Below are 16,367 nucleotides of genomic sequence, written 5' to 3'. Positions count from 1 at the left end.
TTTAAAATAACCATATTGGTAGTGGTTAGGTCAAAAATAACAATATACATTCTGTACTGCTACATTTTATTAATTTACATTTAGAAAGATAGGTTAGGTATGTTCAACTTAACATTAAAAAAGCTGCATCTATAAGCACTGCTAGTTAAAAAAGCTGCATCTATAAGCACTGCTAGTTGTCAGTTGTTGCAAAAAAATTGTAAAGTAATATGGTCAAGTTTTGGCGGGCTCCGAATGGATTTAGTTTGTGGAGGGTTTAAAAAACCACACCTTGTTATTTGTTGTAATGGGTCTTCCAGGAACACTGCATCTGGGTTTAAAGTTAATTTATATTTCACTTTCGAACTACCTTTGAAGTTAGAAAATTGCTTTACTTTTGAGTATGGCACCTTATCTATACCGGCTAATTTTGAGACAGTCTTGAAATTTTTGTAAGGCTTTTTTGCGTCACAGTGACAGGGCTCGAAATAGCTGCCAGACATCAGGCATTGTCCAGTAAAAAATGACATTTATCAGTCATTTTGTCCGACCCATATTTTGTTTGCATTTATTTTATAATCATTTAGCTGTTCCAAAATTATTAATAAATTCAATATTATATATAAACTTCATTTTTTAAACTTTTCATTTTTTTGAGCTAAGTCATTTTTTAAAAGACACTTAAACTAATTTTTTTTTCAATTAATTAATTATTATTTATTATAAAATGTTACAATTAATTATTAATTTAAGCATATTTTTCAGTATTGGTTTTATTTTTGTCTGATGGTTTTTATAAATTTCAAACAAATATTTTGGCTTTTAAAACCCCTTCTTAATTTATTTTTTAAAAACGTTAACATAATAGTTTTTTTAATGCTTATAAAGGCCAGTACTTTTTATTACACTATTCAATTTGAGTTATGTTATGTAACATTTGTTTTCGCGCTAAAGTTTTTTGCTATTAAAAGTGTTTATAAAAGTAATCATAGAAAAAGTTTGAAAAGATTTATCAAAAAATACACATTTATATAAATGTAATTACGTATAATACTCCTTGATAATGGGTGATAACTAAAAATCCGGACAAAGTTTAAAGGATCATAACTTCCTCGTTTTTTAATGTTTTATAAAAGTAAAAAAAGTATTTTATAGAGAATTATTCAATATAATATTCAATTTGATTTAATCACTCCATTTCGTCTGACACTGTCAATCAAACTCTTGGTGCGACTAACTGTTTCTTGGATAACATTAGGATCAACTTTGGTCAAACAATACTTAATCCTTTCTTTAAGTTGTGAAAGATTTCTTGCTTGCCAATTATTCTTATACACAAGACCTTTCAATATTGACCAAAAATTTTCAATGGGCCTGCATTCGGGTAAATTTGGCGGATTATCTTTTTTTGGTACAATTTCAATATTTTTAGTCTTTAAATATTCCAATACGCTTTTGGCATAATGAGCAGATGCAAGATCTGGCCAGAATACAAAATTATCATTTAAATAATGCTTTTCTATAAGCGGGATAAGTCTCTATTGAACACAAGTAAATAAACTGGTTGATAGCGTTGCTAGATTCTCGAAAATATGGTTTTGAGGTACCTTTGGCCGAAATAATGATCCAGACCATTATTTTTTCTGAAAACTTCTCTTTTTGGCTGTATTTTACATTCGGCGGAGTCAATAATGTATCACTAGAGTAGTAACTAGCATTTCCATTTATCGAACTTCGATTTAAAGTAAAATACGATTCATCGTCAATGATCCATTCAAAGTCTTGGTAATTTTGGTAAAGCCGACTGCAGCATGTTCGAATTCTTAGCATCATTTGCTCATCTTGCTTAGGAATCTTTAGCTTTTTATAACATTTGATAGCAGACTGATTTTTTTATTCACATACGGTTGTGAAATACTGAATTTACGAGCTATTTGCCTCTGTGAAATACCATCTTGATGGTCAAACATGGTTTTAAGCTTAGAAACCTTACTTTTTTTGGCTATACGACCACTTCCAGGCTTTCTTTCATGTTCAAATTTGTTTTCAGCACGTTTTATTATGTCATAAATGGTAGTTCTTGGAATATTTTCAGCAAGAAAATGCTTTACTGTGTATGTTTTGCCGAGATTTATATTTTCTTAATAAAACTCATACACACGTTTCCGCTGCTCATCTTCGTTTTTTGGTTCACCTTCATTTTTAAATGATTGATTCAAATACTTTTCATTTTTTTCTAAAAAAAGAATATGTGAGCTAAATAAATATATTTTAATTATTATGTATACTTATTTTAACACAAAGCAAAATTAACATTAACTTTGTCCGAATTTTTAGTTATCACCTGTTAATTTAAATAAAGTGCGTTTATTGTGAACAACCATTAAAATTAAATTGTTAAAAATCAAATTTAAATTAAATTTTTTTAAATTAAATTTTTGAGCTTAGATTTTTTTTTTTGTTGTTCTCTTAGATTTTCTTTTTGTAGATAAGTACTATAAAAGAAATATCTACAAAAAGAATATCTACAAAAAGAAAATCTAAGATAAAAAAAAAAAAAAAATCTAAGCTCAAAAACCATTATTTGAAAACGCAAATATATTTTTATTACATTTAAAAAAAATGCTATTTTAATTTTTAAAAATGTCATTTTTAAAAATTTAATTTTTAAAAATGCTATTTTAAATGTTTGTTTTGACAACTTAAAAGTTGTCAAAACAAACTGTGGTGGTCAAGTTGAAAAAATAAAGTATTTTAAGTGTGGTCAGAACACATTATTTTTGCATTATTTTTTCACATTATTATTTTTTATTAGTTGAGAAAATTCTAAAAAAGCTGTGCTTGTTATACGATTACTATTTTAAGAAACACAAACATCTGCTCACAATGCTAGTAATCTCTGTCCTGTCTTAAACTATTTTATAAAGCATAACTGGTAATTCCGCCTTTTACCTGCCACTGCATTATTCCAAAGCATGCAATAACCTTGTTTTTGGGTGACATTACAGCATGTCATGTTATTCACTGCAAATTTATGTTTGTAGTAAAATATAGATCTGGCGGTTAGTACACATCAAAACTAATAATAACTTTTTTCTTTTTCCTGATTCACTCCCAACAAGGCTGCAAGCAACCACTATTAAGTTTGGAGTTACTAAAAAAAAAGAATTGAGTTATAGAGCAAGGAAATGGTTGACAGTAAGCGTGAAAAGTTGAAGGTTGTATGAGTCTGGAAAACATGAAAATGGTAGAGAGTTCCAAAGGGGTAAAGTGCGGGAAAAAAAACTAGACAAATAAAAATGGCAAGAATGGCAAGTAACCATGAAAAAAAGAGATGCAATTTTAATAGCAACCATGAAAAAAAGAGAAAGAGATGCAATTTTACGGCGATGGAAAAGGCATTTTTGCGGCATTTTTGAATCTTGTCAAGTAGAGAAAGAGCATCCCTAGAAGCACCAGCTCAAATATAATAATAATAATAATGATATGAGTAAATTATAACAAGCTTAAGCATTTGCAAGCAGGGCAACTAATGGAGATAAATTGCAGTTCTTTTTTTTGTTGTAATAAATGTTCAGAAACATGTGTATCCAGTTGTTTTTTAAAGTTGTTCAATGATGTGGTAGATATAATGCAATTTGGAAGAAAATTCCAGTCAGGTAGGATGCAATTAGTGAAGAAAAATTCTCGTTGGGCACAGTTAGCTATTGCTTGGCACTGAATTCGATGACACTGCCCTCAGAGGTTATTTGCAGGTTCCTATACATTAATGCTGCAGCTAACTGGTTTGGTCTCTGGAGCTCAACGTTGTTGAGGCTATGGTACATCTTAAAGTATTGGATGAGGTCTATTCTCAAGAGATTAAATATTTATATTGGTTAGTCTTTGACGGTACTGATGATAAGGCTCTGAGTTGAGGCACAAAGTTAGTGGCTCTTTCTTGCACTGCTTCGAGAACGTCAATGTCTCGGCAATAATAAGGATTCCATGCGGAAGAACAGAACTAAAGATGAAAACTATTAATATACCAATAGTAAAAGGTTCTTTTTTTATGACTTTTATATGACAGTATTCCATACAGGGACGAATAAGAGATTTGTAGAGGTAGAAAATGGAATTAGCAGATTGATTATATATATGGTTTCTGAGAAAGGTCAGTAGTAAATGATAATCCAAGAAGGCATAAAGAAGAAGACTCAGTGAGAAGGTTGCCACTCATTAATATAGGAATGTCGACAATATTCCAATAATTGTTTGCAGCAAATAATTATTGGAATACTGAGTTTTGTTGGAGTTAAAATTTAAAAAAGTACTGTGAGCCCCAATCTGTTACAAATGTGATATTAGATTCAAGATCGGCTGCCTGTTCTAAGCAATCAAAAGAGAAGGCTTTTTGTCAAGACAAGAGTATAAAGATGAGTTAATTATTAGCAAAAAGATCTACTTTAGATTTAAGGTTTTCAGGAAAATTATTAATGTAGATAAGAAACAAAACAGGACCAAGGTAGAACCTTGAGGTACCTCAGAAGTTACTGGAAATAAAGTGGAGTGTTAGTTTTCGAGGATGACTTGTTTGTCATTTAAAGATAGGTAAAGTTAAATCGTTTTTCCACATGTAAATAAAGCATAAAATGTTATAAGCATTGAGCTCATAAATATTAAGTATTTTTATCTCCACAAATATATATATATATATATATATATATATATATATATATATATATATATATATATATATATATATATATATATATATATATATATATATATATATATATTAAACTACACCTGGATTACTTTTTTTTTTTTTTCATAAAACCTTTTCACCGGAATAAGAAAGTTTTGAATTGTTTCAAGTAATATACTTTCAAAATCGCTAAATGCCTTAGGACCATCAAGATTAAAGATTTGCAGTTGCTTGATTTGGCCCTTAGATTGTTTTTTTTTTTGAAAAAATGCTTATTTAAAATTTTTTTTTATTTCAAAGTAATTACACATTTAAAATGAAAAATGCTCATTAAAAATTTTTTTAAATTGAGTTTTTAATTTCATTTCATAACTAAATAGTCTAAAATAATTAAAATTATTAACATAATAACCAGAAGCCTTTAACAAAAATTAACAAAAGTTCAGGAAAATTGAAATTAAGGTCAGAAATGGTAATTTAATAGTTTAGTTAACTTTTCTGATTCGATCTCAATGTGCATCTCTACTAATTCTTAAGAGACATTGTCATCACAACCATAATTTTTTTGTGTAAAAAGACAAATAAATCAAACTTTAAATTTAAACTTTATCAGGTTCAAACATTATGCGAGTCATTGGCTTCAACAGCAATCAGGCTTCATAATAAAGCATCGCAAACATCAACCACAGCTAGCCGATCAAATGGTTGGATTGCTAAAATAAAAGAGTTCTTAACAAATAGCGAAAATGGCACAGAGCATGACCAAGATGACCAAAAATTAATTGATTACTTAGAAAAATCATGTCATTTATTGTCTAATGTTTATCAAGTATGTTTTAAAATGATTTTTCAAAATTTTTTAATGTTTTTATTTTTTTTGGTGGTGCTTTTAATTGTTTAAATTTAAATAAAATAAAAATAATTTTATTTTTTAGTTGTTTAAGTTTTAAATTTTAGTTGTTAAAGATTTAAAAAAAAATTATTTTAATTTTTTATAATTTTTGTTTGAAAAAGTTTTACGAATTTTTAAAAAAAGTTTTTCTTCAAAAGTTAGTCATAGAAGTTAGTCCTACTGTTCATGGTAATTATGAGGCTCTGAAAAACCTTCTACATAATTCACATTTATCTCCTGTTCAGCAGCCAGACTGCATGTGGACATCTCATGGAGTTGTACTCACTGACAGAGGGCGGTTTCAGGTATAATTTTTTATATTTTAAAAAAATAACTCATTAATGATAAAATTTACAAGATTTTACAATGTTTTTGAGATTTTCTTTATTTTAGTTTATTGTTTTCATGATAAGTTAGTTATTTTAACTTAAGGTTTACACTTAGAACCAGTGAAGCCAAAAATTTTTGGTAGTGTTAAACAACTTAAAAAATAGTAGTTCTATGGCTAAAGTAGTTACTTTGGAGATCATCTATGGTTAAAATATTTTCTTGGAGATCATCTATGACTAAAATAGTAACTTTGAAGATCATCTAGTTATTCAAAATTTTATCTTTTTTTACTTCCTAATTTTGATATATCAAAGTTTTGACAAATCAATGGTTTGATACAAATTTTCATTTCAGTTCAAATTTATTTTTTGTTATCCATAAAATATTTTGAACATAAACTTAAAATTAAAAAAAAAAAACACCAAAAAATTGCCATAATTCTAATGTAGTTCTAGACTATAGCTTTTTTTTTTTTTTTTTTTTAGTTTTTAGATAAACATTGCATTTTATGCAATTTAAATATAGTATAAGTTGATAAAGAAGATTTTGTTGAATTATACAAATATACAGTATAAAATATAACATAAATAAGTATGATATAAATTTATATAAAATATTAATAAATATAAATTAAGGTTCATTTTTATTTAACATGTAAGCATACATCTACATGCTTTATGCATATGTATGATATGTAGATGTACACTTACATGATTTAACATGTAAGTGTACATCTGCATTAATACATGAAACAAAAAATCTAAAGACAAGTTAAAAATAATAATTATTTTTTTGTGTAGCAATTTTCACCATGTCTTGTATTGAATGTTTTATCAGCTTTGAAAAACAAAAATAAAAAACTCTTGTTCCTAAACACGCAGTGTATGATAAAAGCATTTACACAAACATGCAGCGTATGAGAAAAATACTTTCTTAAACACGCAGCATATGACAAAAGCATGTTTTTTTAAGATATACACCGAGCCTATTAGGCGTTTGACCTTTAAAGATTGTCATTGAATGTGCCAATTGGACAGGAAACTGACCTCATTTCACAACAAAAAGAAAATCAGAATTTGATGGAGCTAATTAAGTTCAAGAACTTGTTTGCAACCAGAAATTTTTTTCAAAACCTCTGCATCAATATAATTATTTAAAGGGCACAAAATTTGAGTATCATTTCATAGCCCAGCTTTAAAATCTAAATTTCAAAGTAAAATAATTACACTTCCAGTTTTCAAATTTACCTGAACAAGTTATTTCTATAATTATGGTTATCAGTCTCAATTTGACCAGCACTTTGCATTACACAAGTTTTGATCATTGCAGTATTTAAGCACTTCTTTATTGATTGACAATGAAATGATATAAGTAGGTGTTAAAATGACTCATTGAGCATAATTATTTTGTTTAGAATCTCAAAATAACTTTTAAACAGTTGAGTTGGAGTGAGGAAATTTCAATATATCTTTTAAAAGGATCTTCCTCCTTTTTCGGTATTGTTTCCCTATTAAGTTTTGATAGTCATTGGGGAAATTCTTCTTTCCTATCATTTACTCTCGTATTTTTAGTTAATGCAAAGTTTTTAGCTTCCATCCATTTCCACTTTAGAAAACATTTTTTTCATGCTTCTACAGTATCACCTGGCTGCCTTTTTTTCAAAACAGGGATTTAGTTGCCTAAAATCTCCACCAAAAAAAAAAAAGTTTCTTTCTCTAAATGGAAAGCTCTTTCTGTAACTATCTTTTAACAACCTATCAATTGCACTTAAGTTATGTTTAGGTGTCATGGAAGTCTTAACTAAAACTTTCTTTAAAAAGTGACCATAACATATCCATACATTCAATTTAGGGAGACTAAGTTTGAACAAGCTATGCAACAAAGTTCTGTTTAGAAGAGTTGCTGTTAATTCAGTCCGTGTCCCTGTAACAGATTTAAAATCTCAAGTTGCGAGGTTACTGCTGGTTTCAGCAATCAAATAAGCATATGTGAATAATTTTTCATTTTAAGTTATTTCAAGGCTCATAAAATACAATTTTTTACACTTGTTTATTTATTTAATACAGCAAGGATTGCATTAGATGCATTTAATTGATTAACAATGAGCAGCCATCTCATTAAATTGATTTCATCAATTGGTTGTTGAATGTTTTCATTAAAATTTTAGAAGATAAAATCTATGAGTTTATCTATACTAAGTAAATTATAATCAGCCATTTTGATTAGTTTTTTTAACTAGATAAAAAGTTGAACAATAAAAAAAGTTAAACAAGATAAAAAGTTAAAACATGTTCAGCAATTATGATTAGGGTTGTGAATAAAATTCTTTATCATGAAATAAAACCCTTTATCAGGCAAGATATTTATTTCAATGATGCAAAAAATTTTAAGGTTCTCAGAAGGTCAAAATAATGTAAAAGGGGTCATACAGTAACAAAATGTCACTTTATATATATAAATATATATATAAAGGGGTCATATAGTAACAAAGTTACTATATGACCCAAAGTTTTAGTTATCATACATTACATTTGAATAAATTTTAATTATTATACTATTTAGTTTTACTTTAAAAGTCATTTTTTGAAAGTATTTGTATGCATGTACAAATAATGAGTCCAAAAAAAACTTTTTTGTATGTAAAAATTGTTTCATTTTTTTCATTTTAATAATAATACAACAGCGTAAATCTGTGGGTGATTAAATTTTCAAATATTCAGGCAGGGCTAAAAATGTAGAGGCTTCAACTCTCTTTTAGAAAACAAATTTTTTGATTTTTGAAAGTTGTTTTATATGTATTTACTATTATTGTTGTTTAATTATAACTATATATATATTTTTTAATATTTTTTAAAGTTTCACAGAATAGTAAAGCAGTGGAGTCTACATTAGTAGTAAAATTCAAGTCAATTTAAAAAGTCAATTCTAATTTATGTTAAATTAGAATAGCTGCAGTTGAGTTTTGATGTTAAAACAATACAAAAAATGTATTGTTTACTCAGAAATAAAGAAAAACAATTTTTGTAGCATGTGACACAAAGGTGTGAGTTATTGCACCACTAATATTTTGAGCAATGCTTCAATTTGGTTTCATATAGCAGACAATACCTAATATGCTCTTTAGATTATTGTAAAAGTATTAAATAAAAAAAAAATTTTGTATATATAATACATATGCATATCTAAATATATTCTTTAATCATATTAATAAAATTTACAAAATTCGTCATAAATTTACAATAATTGGATAGGTGCCACTAGTGAAAAAAGAAAGTTTCTGTTTATAAAGTATTGACTTTCTTTTTTGAATTTTTAAAATTATTTTGCTGTTTGAGGCAAAATCTTTAAAAAAAAATTTTTCTTATATATCCTTAAAATCTTTATATTTATCCTCAATTTTACAAGTGGTAACCTTAGATGTTTAATTATAATTGCAAATTGTGTAATTAAAAAACTTGGTTTAGCTGACCTGACCTGTAAAGCCACCTATTCAATATGCCAACTATGTTAGCATTTTGAAACTTCTTGAAACATTTAAATATGTTTTGAAAACTAGGAGCGTTAACGTTACTTCAACCAATCTCAACCCAACTTGTTTAAGTCCAAAAATGTTGTGCTTGTATTTTATGATTTATTTGATATATATTTTTTTATTTTAGGTTGCCCAAGGTCTCCGTCGATTTGATAAAATATTTACCGGTGATCCAGAGCTACAACCTATTCGTTCACATGAGTGTTCCTTGGCTGTTAGATGGCTTTACAAAGCTTCCATATTCATTAATAATAAGGTTCAATTTTTTTAGCAGTTTTTTTGTACTAAAACATGCATTATTTTGGAGTAGCAAGGTTCTGTACTATTTATGTAGTAAATGTATAAGTTAGTGTGCTTTAGTATTTTGATTTTTTAATGCAATATTTCCACTAACACGAAAAAGTGTTTTTTAAAATTTGTGGATAAACAACTGAAATTCAATTAAAGTTAGTTTATACACAAAAAATATGGATACACAAAAAATATAGAAAGAAATATAAAAGGCCATTATAATGCTTTGTTATACAAAAAAAGAAATTCTAAATAAAAAAATAACAGATAATTGTAATTGTAAACAAAAAACAAAAGCCAATTGAATGCAAAGTGTTTATCAAAAAGTGTGGTATATAAGTGGTATACAAAAAATTAAAGTTATATCAAAAAAATAGTAATATACAATTTTTGCAAAAGAATAAGGAGTGCAATCACAGCCACTAGTTGTGCTGGTTTACACCATTTATAAAAAGGTGAGTATCTCAATTCTGCAAATTAATTGGGAATTTTGAAGAACAATGTGTCTAATTTGTTTTTGAATTAGAAAGTTTGATATTTTTATGCATGCAACCATGTAAAAATTGTTAAGACATGGCAAGTAAAAATTATAAATACATGGGTTTAAATTAGGTGGGCATTACTTAGCAGAAAGTGAAATGTATTGCACCTTCTGTTTTCGATGGAGTTTAAATTGAGATTTACCCAATTTAAGTCCCATGAAAAATTGTTTAGTAAAGTTTAAAACAAAAGTTTTTTAAACAGACTCTAATGAGGAGATCAAAATCAATTCTCATTTATATCGATTGAAAGTTGTTAGAATCAAGATGAGATTTGTTAGAAATTTTTAAATTAAACACTCAAAAACCTTTCTAATAATTGAGAGAAGACTGATTGGACAATAGTTAGAGAAGTTTCTAGAGTTTTTAAAAATTGGAATTACGGATATCATTTCCCAGCAGGCTTCAGTTGCTTATTAAGTAGTTTAAAGAGTAATGCAGAGAGTTCTGTTTGTAAGACTGTGACAGGAATGTTGTCTAGACCACAAGCAGTAGATTAGCTTAAGAGAAAAATAACTTTAGCAACAGAAGCAGATGTAATTTGGATGTCTAACAATAGATCTAGAATGACAGGAAGAGTGAAGCCATTAGATTCAAGAGAAAAATTAGATGAAATGTTTTTTCCAAATAGTTTTTCCTATTTAAGAGGTAATAAAGTTAGACCCTTGTATTAGAAATGGAATGCTAGATCTTTGTTAATGACACTGTTGAAGACTTTCCAATAGTCCCTAAAGCCTAACTTCTGAGAACAGAACATCTAATAAACTTAAACTATTAAACTTAGAATATTGGAGAATTATACATCTTAGAATTATACAAACTTAGAATATTGGAGAATATAACATCTAATAAACTAGCTCACAGAAAAGTTTAAATATTAAATTTGTATATATTTTTTTTCTATAATCTTTCTGTTTTAAAACTTAAGTTGATTCTTTTATGTAACTCATTTTTTGATTATGTGTTAGTTGAATACAATTAAATTGTGTTCCTTGTGCACTCTTTTTAATTGTTATTTACTCAAAAACTACTCAACAAATTTATTTTGTTAAGTAGTTTAGTACACTTGCACAATTTTAGGAAGCTAATGTGTTGTTGTTTGGTTGTTATGGTAATAAGAATTAGTTATCATTGTTATCAGATTATGAAATGAGTAAATAAATATTAAGTCGAAAAAAGATGTGGAAATTTTTCTTCAAAATGATTAATTTTGCAACAATGTAAACAGACTCAATCTATTGAAAGAGAAGCTGGAAGTCAAAAAAGAAAAAGGTTTATAGGTAAATATAAGGCAAAGTTGCTTCATAAAAAAAATCCATGTCACTAGCAGAGAGATCTTGCAAAAAAGTTTAAATGCAGCCAAGCTTTGATAGGAAAAATACTTTGATCTCTAGAATATAAAGCATATCATAAAAATAAAATTCCAAAGCGATTTAACAATTTAAAGCAGTTTGTCATTCAAAAAAGTTAAATAAACTTTTAAACCAAGATAACTTGTGCATAATTGAAAACAATAAAGCCTATTGCAAAAAGGACTTTTCATTATTGCCATGTCAGTAATATTTCTATCAGTTGAAAGGTAGATGTGTCATCTAAAAATTCAAATTTATTCTAACTGAGAAATTTGCTCACTATTTTCTTATTTGGCAAGCCATCTGATCCTGTGTTTAAAAATAACTCGTAAAACTTTGAACGCGGATTTGTATATAAAGGAATGCCTTAAAAAAACGTCATATACCATTTATTATAAAGCATGATATGCCCATAATATTTTGACCTGAATTTTGACTATACTCCACTACTTCAATAAGTCTCTAGAGTGGTATGTGCAAAATGAAAGTGGATTCAAAGTACATGCATATAAATATAAATGAAAAAGCAAAACCGTTTTTTTTATAGAGATGTTATAGACACATGGTCACCCATTTTCCCTCAGTTTCCTCATTTACTATTTTATAATCTTTAATTTTTGAAAGATATTGCCCCTTTATATCTTTCTTTATTATCTACTTCTATTATTTTACCACCTTGAAATTGGGCTTCTTGTAAAAGTTATTGAAATAACAGTCTATATAAAAAATATCTTTTTCTACCAGACATCTTTAATAATTTAATTTTGGTTTAAAAAACATTTCAACAGTTCTACTCCACCTTAATTTTTTTAAAAAGCTACATGCAGTAAAGAAAACTTTTCTAAGAATCAATATGTTTTTGCTGGGTGTATATTAAAGAATAAGCAAGTATCTACGAAAATTTTGGCTGATCAACTGTTTTTTTGTGTTTTATTTCATTAAGTTAGACATTAAGTTATTAAGCTCTTTTCATCTACATAGTTTTTTATATAAGCTGGAAAATTCTTTGGTGCACTTTTTTTTTTCCAATTTACATCCAATATTTTGAAATCATGGAAAGCAATCGAACATAGGATGTAGAAGTTTAAGGTTTAGAGTAAAATGTAGCATGCATAAATTCATCACTAAAATAGCTTATGATGTGTAAACATTGATTAGTTTATATTACTAAATAAATATTTGTTTATCAATCTATTTTCTAAGCTGAGACCTTTCAATGTTAACATTATTTAAATCATTTAAATAATGAATTTCATGTTTTTTTTTATAAATATACTGCATTTATCCTCATTATTTCATGCATGACGAACAGTCAGCTGGCTTTAAACTTCTCAATGGAGTTGTATATACTGATTGTGATATTTTTTCAGTTAAGCAATAAATAATTGGATTGGGGCTCAAACCCAAATTTATTGTCATTCTTTTCTTAATTTTTGTATAATTTTTTTTTCAAGATGTTTTGAACAAGTACAGTAGACTCTCGGTTATTTGAATCTCTCAAAGTCATTTACCTCTCCAAGGTCGAGAGAGCCACTACAGTTGAGGAGGCTACTTTATTGTGGTTACAACCCTCTTTCAATTCTTTAACTCCGAAACACAAATTTTGAAGAACAAGGTCTTTGTACGGAGAAACAAGTTAATTTTTTAAAATTTTGGTTTATCAAAAAATTTACTTTAAATAACCAAAATTTCAAATAACTGAAAATCTACTTTAAATGCTATATTATTAACCTGTACATTTTAGTAACCTAGTAACCTGAATATTTTCACAGAATTTCTGTATAAAAAGGTAGACATTTAGAATAAGATGTTGTGTAATTAGTTACTTGTAAGAAAATAAAATATTTACAGTTTTTTGAACAAATTGTACATTTTTGGTTGCTTTTTTATTTCTGAAAAGTGTTAGTGAAAAAAAATATTTACATTTTTTGAACAAATTTTTTTTTTAACCTCTTTGATATAAGGCTCAGTGGTTATCTGATTTCACATTTATCAAAAAAAGACTATTGTTCAGGTAACTCTATTGCACATGCATTCTCAAATAGTTTTGTTCTTTTTGTGAGGCACATTGTTTGACTCCTTTTTCTGTCTCTTCCATAACACATTTATTGTTAAAAATGGAATCTAGAATTTCTTGTAGCCGAATTTTCATCGGGCTTATTGGACTTTTGGTTGATAAATACTTCTTCTGTTTAAATGTGTGAACCATAAAAAAAAACAATAAATTGTGTACAAGATTTAATATGCTTTATTTATGTTGTATAATTTTTTTTTTAATTATCATAATATCATTGTTAGTGTCCTAAAACATTAGTATTGTTTAATTTAAAGAAATTTTAAAGTTGTTTTATAGCGAATTATTCTACTATAGTGCTCCAAAAAAATTGAGAGGTTGTACAACAGAAACGATATTATCTCCGATGCTCTTCGCACGATATCTAAAATTGTTGCTACAGACGGAGGTCAAATTACCACTTCTGCTGTTCATCCACGCGTTTCGCTGCGATTTGCTGCTTCATATTATTTTATAGGTTACACCTCCTGGTTTATTGTACTCGCGCTGCTGTTTGGATTTCACTGGTTGCTCGTTATCATAATAACAATTTTTATTCTGTTAATTTTTACCATTCTTAATGTCGACTCGAAACCTGAAATAATTAAAATAGATTAGTTTAAAATAGTTTTTTTTTTCTTTTTTTTTAATCAAGCTAGATATCTAGTTTAAATCTTGTGGATTTTTTCTTAACATGGAATGAGAAAGTTAAGATGTTGTTTTTTGAAATTATTCTAGAAATTTTGTGTTAATTTCTTTTGAAAGAAAATAATTTTTTGTTTATTCTTATACAAAATAAATCTTAAATAAATAAATAAAAATTCTCCCTAAAAATTTTCCTATCAACTACTAACAATTAGATTTATCGATATTCAATATCGATAAGCTTTGTGATTATTTTTTGGCGATAAGAAAAGTTTGATGAGGTTAAAATCTGTTAAATTACTGATTTTGGTAATTTAAAACAACTTAAAATGTTCATAGCGTATATACAGAATATATCATAAATATACGTAAAGTAATTTTAAAAAATTAAGTAAATATTTATGCACATTATTCATTATCAATAACGGAAATTCGGGGCAGACTTTTTTTAAAAAAACCCGTTAAAAATAAAATAATCAGTTGCAAACGTATTAAAAGAATACATCGAAGTAGGCAATCGCCGGCTTACAAAGATCGTCGTGATGTAGAAATTTTATATTACTTAATTTACTAATGACCTAATATTAGTTTGGCTACTTTTTTATTTGCCACAAGCAGTAAACTGATTTTTAAGGTATTAGCTCACCAATATTTTTCGCTGTAGTGGTATGAGCTGATAGATTAGGGTAATATTTTAAGGTGCTAATTAATATAATATATTAATTAGCATCTTGAGCGAAAATTGGAATATGTTCAAAAATAATTATGCTGGATCCAAAATTTTTGCGAATAAGCAATTTTTAGGAATTCCTTCTCATGATCCACTTAGATATTCGGACACCCTGAAAATTTTTCTTAAAAAACACAGGTTTAAAAAAAGTAGCAAAAGTGCTCATTTTACCCAGACCACTTGGTAATATGAACACTTTAAATTAGCTCCAAAAAAATAATATTAAGTAAAAAAAGTACCAACCTGAAAATTAGCACTAATTTTTGGAATATAATAATTTGTTATTAACAAAACTTATCACTAAAAGATTTTTTCTCTTTTTGCTGAACTACTACGTTTTCCACAACAACAAAAAAAGTTGGTTATTTTTTCAATTTTATTAACTCAAACCTTTGAACGATAAATATTCAAATTTTTTGAATTTAAATTACAGAAAAATATTTAGTATTGTTAAAATATTAAAATTTTTTACTATATTTTGTTTTTGTTCAAAAACAATTAAAACCACTGCTATTTTAGGACTTTAAAACAGGTAATTTCAATGAAAAACACTGGGTAATTTGAGCGTGTTCATATTATACAAAAATGGAATCTTTTAATAAAGTCAAAACTAAATGTTTCTATGCATTATTTTTCATACAAAATTGGATTTTTAGCTAACATATTTTTCTTTATGAAAAAATTAATTTCATTATTTTAAAACCAAAATTTCACGCCACAGATAATCATGGGTGATGATATTATTTTAACAACGAAAAAAATTTAACAGCGTATTAATTAGACGATAGGCGCTAATTACTGCTTATAAATTTACGCTTATTGTACTGATCACTACATAAAGTCGATTAAAAAAATACAAAGCAACCCTAACTTCACTGCTTACATCTAAGAAATCATTAAGTATGCTCATATTACCAAGGTGCTCATACTATCTTAATCTACCCTATATATAAATACTTGTATGTATACATATATATAATTTATTTCACTGTTTGTACTCCATTCCTCCCGTACTCTCCATATCAAAGAAGAAGAAAATTTCACTTTCATCAATCTGATTTCAAACCAACATAAAACTCCTTAGCTATTGACCCTTGCAATCAATCTTCTCACTTTAAAAATCTCGACGCCGCTGCTGCTACTTTCATCGTCTTTTAAAAAGCACGCGATTTCTCCAAGAAAATGCGTGCTTTTTCGAAGATGAGGAAAACATTTTTGAAATATTGTTTTCAAAAAAGAGATATAAGGAACCGCGTAAATCACGTGTCTAGACAAAGCATTGTATTTTTTGATAAAACACGTGTACAATAAAAATGAAAACGAGATCGAGACATTAG

The 16,367-nt window shown here is 27.3% G+C and overlaps 1 protein-coding gene across 1 annotated transcript in view; it reads left to right on the top strand.

Moving 5' to 3' along the window:
• The window catches only part of LOC100199168 (sphingomyelin phosphodiesterase 4), a 66,853-nt gene extending 52,377 nt beyond the window's left edge, over positions 1–14,476 (top strand). The window contains exons 15-18 of the mRNA XM_065812460.1: positions 5,280–5,495; positions 5,717–5,863; positions 9,548–9,676; positions 13,974–14,476. Coding sequence (XP_065668532.1) covers positions 5,280–5,495; positions 5,717–5,863; positions 9,548–9,676; positions 13,974–14,273 — 792 coding nt within the window. The 3' untranslated portion in view covers positions 14,274–14,476. The remainder of the gene's footprint in view (positions 1–5,279; positions 5,496–5,716; positions 5,864–9,547; positions 9,677–13,973) is intronic.
• Positions 14,477–16,367: the final 1,891 nt, after the last annotated feature.

The sequence above is a fragment of the Hydra vulgaris genome, chromosome 12, assembly GCF_038396675.1.
Source record: "Hydra vulgaris chromosome 12, alternate assembly HydraT2T_AEP".
Classification (NCBI taxonomy): Eukaryota; Metazoa; Cnidaria; class Hydrozoa; order Anthoathecata; family Hydridae; genus Hydra; species Hydra vulgaris.
Note: the sequence above shows the minus strand (reverse complement) of the source record. Positions and strands in the feature narration are given on the sequence as shown.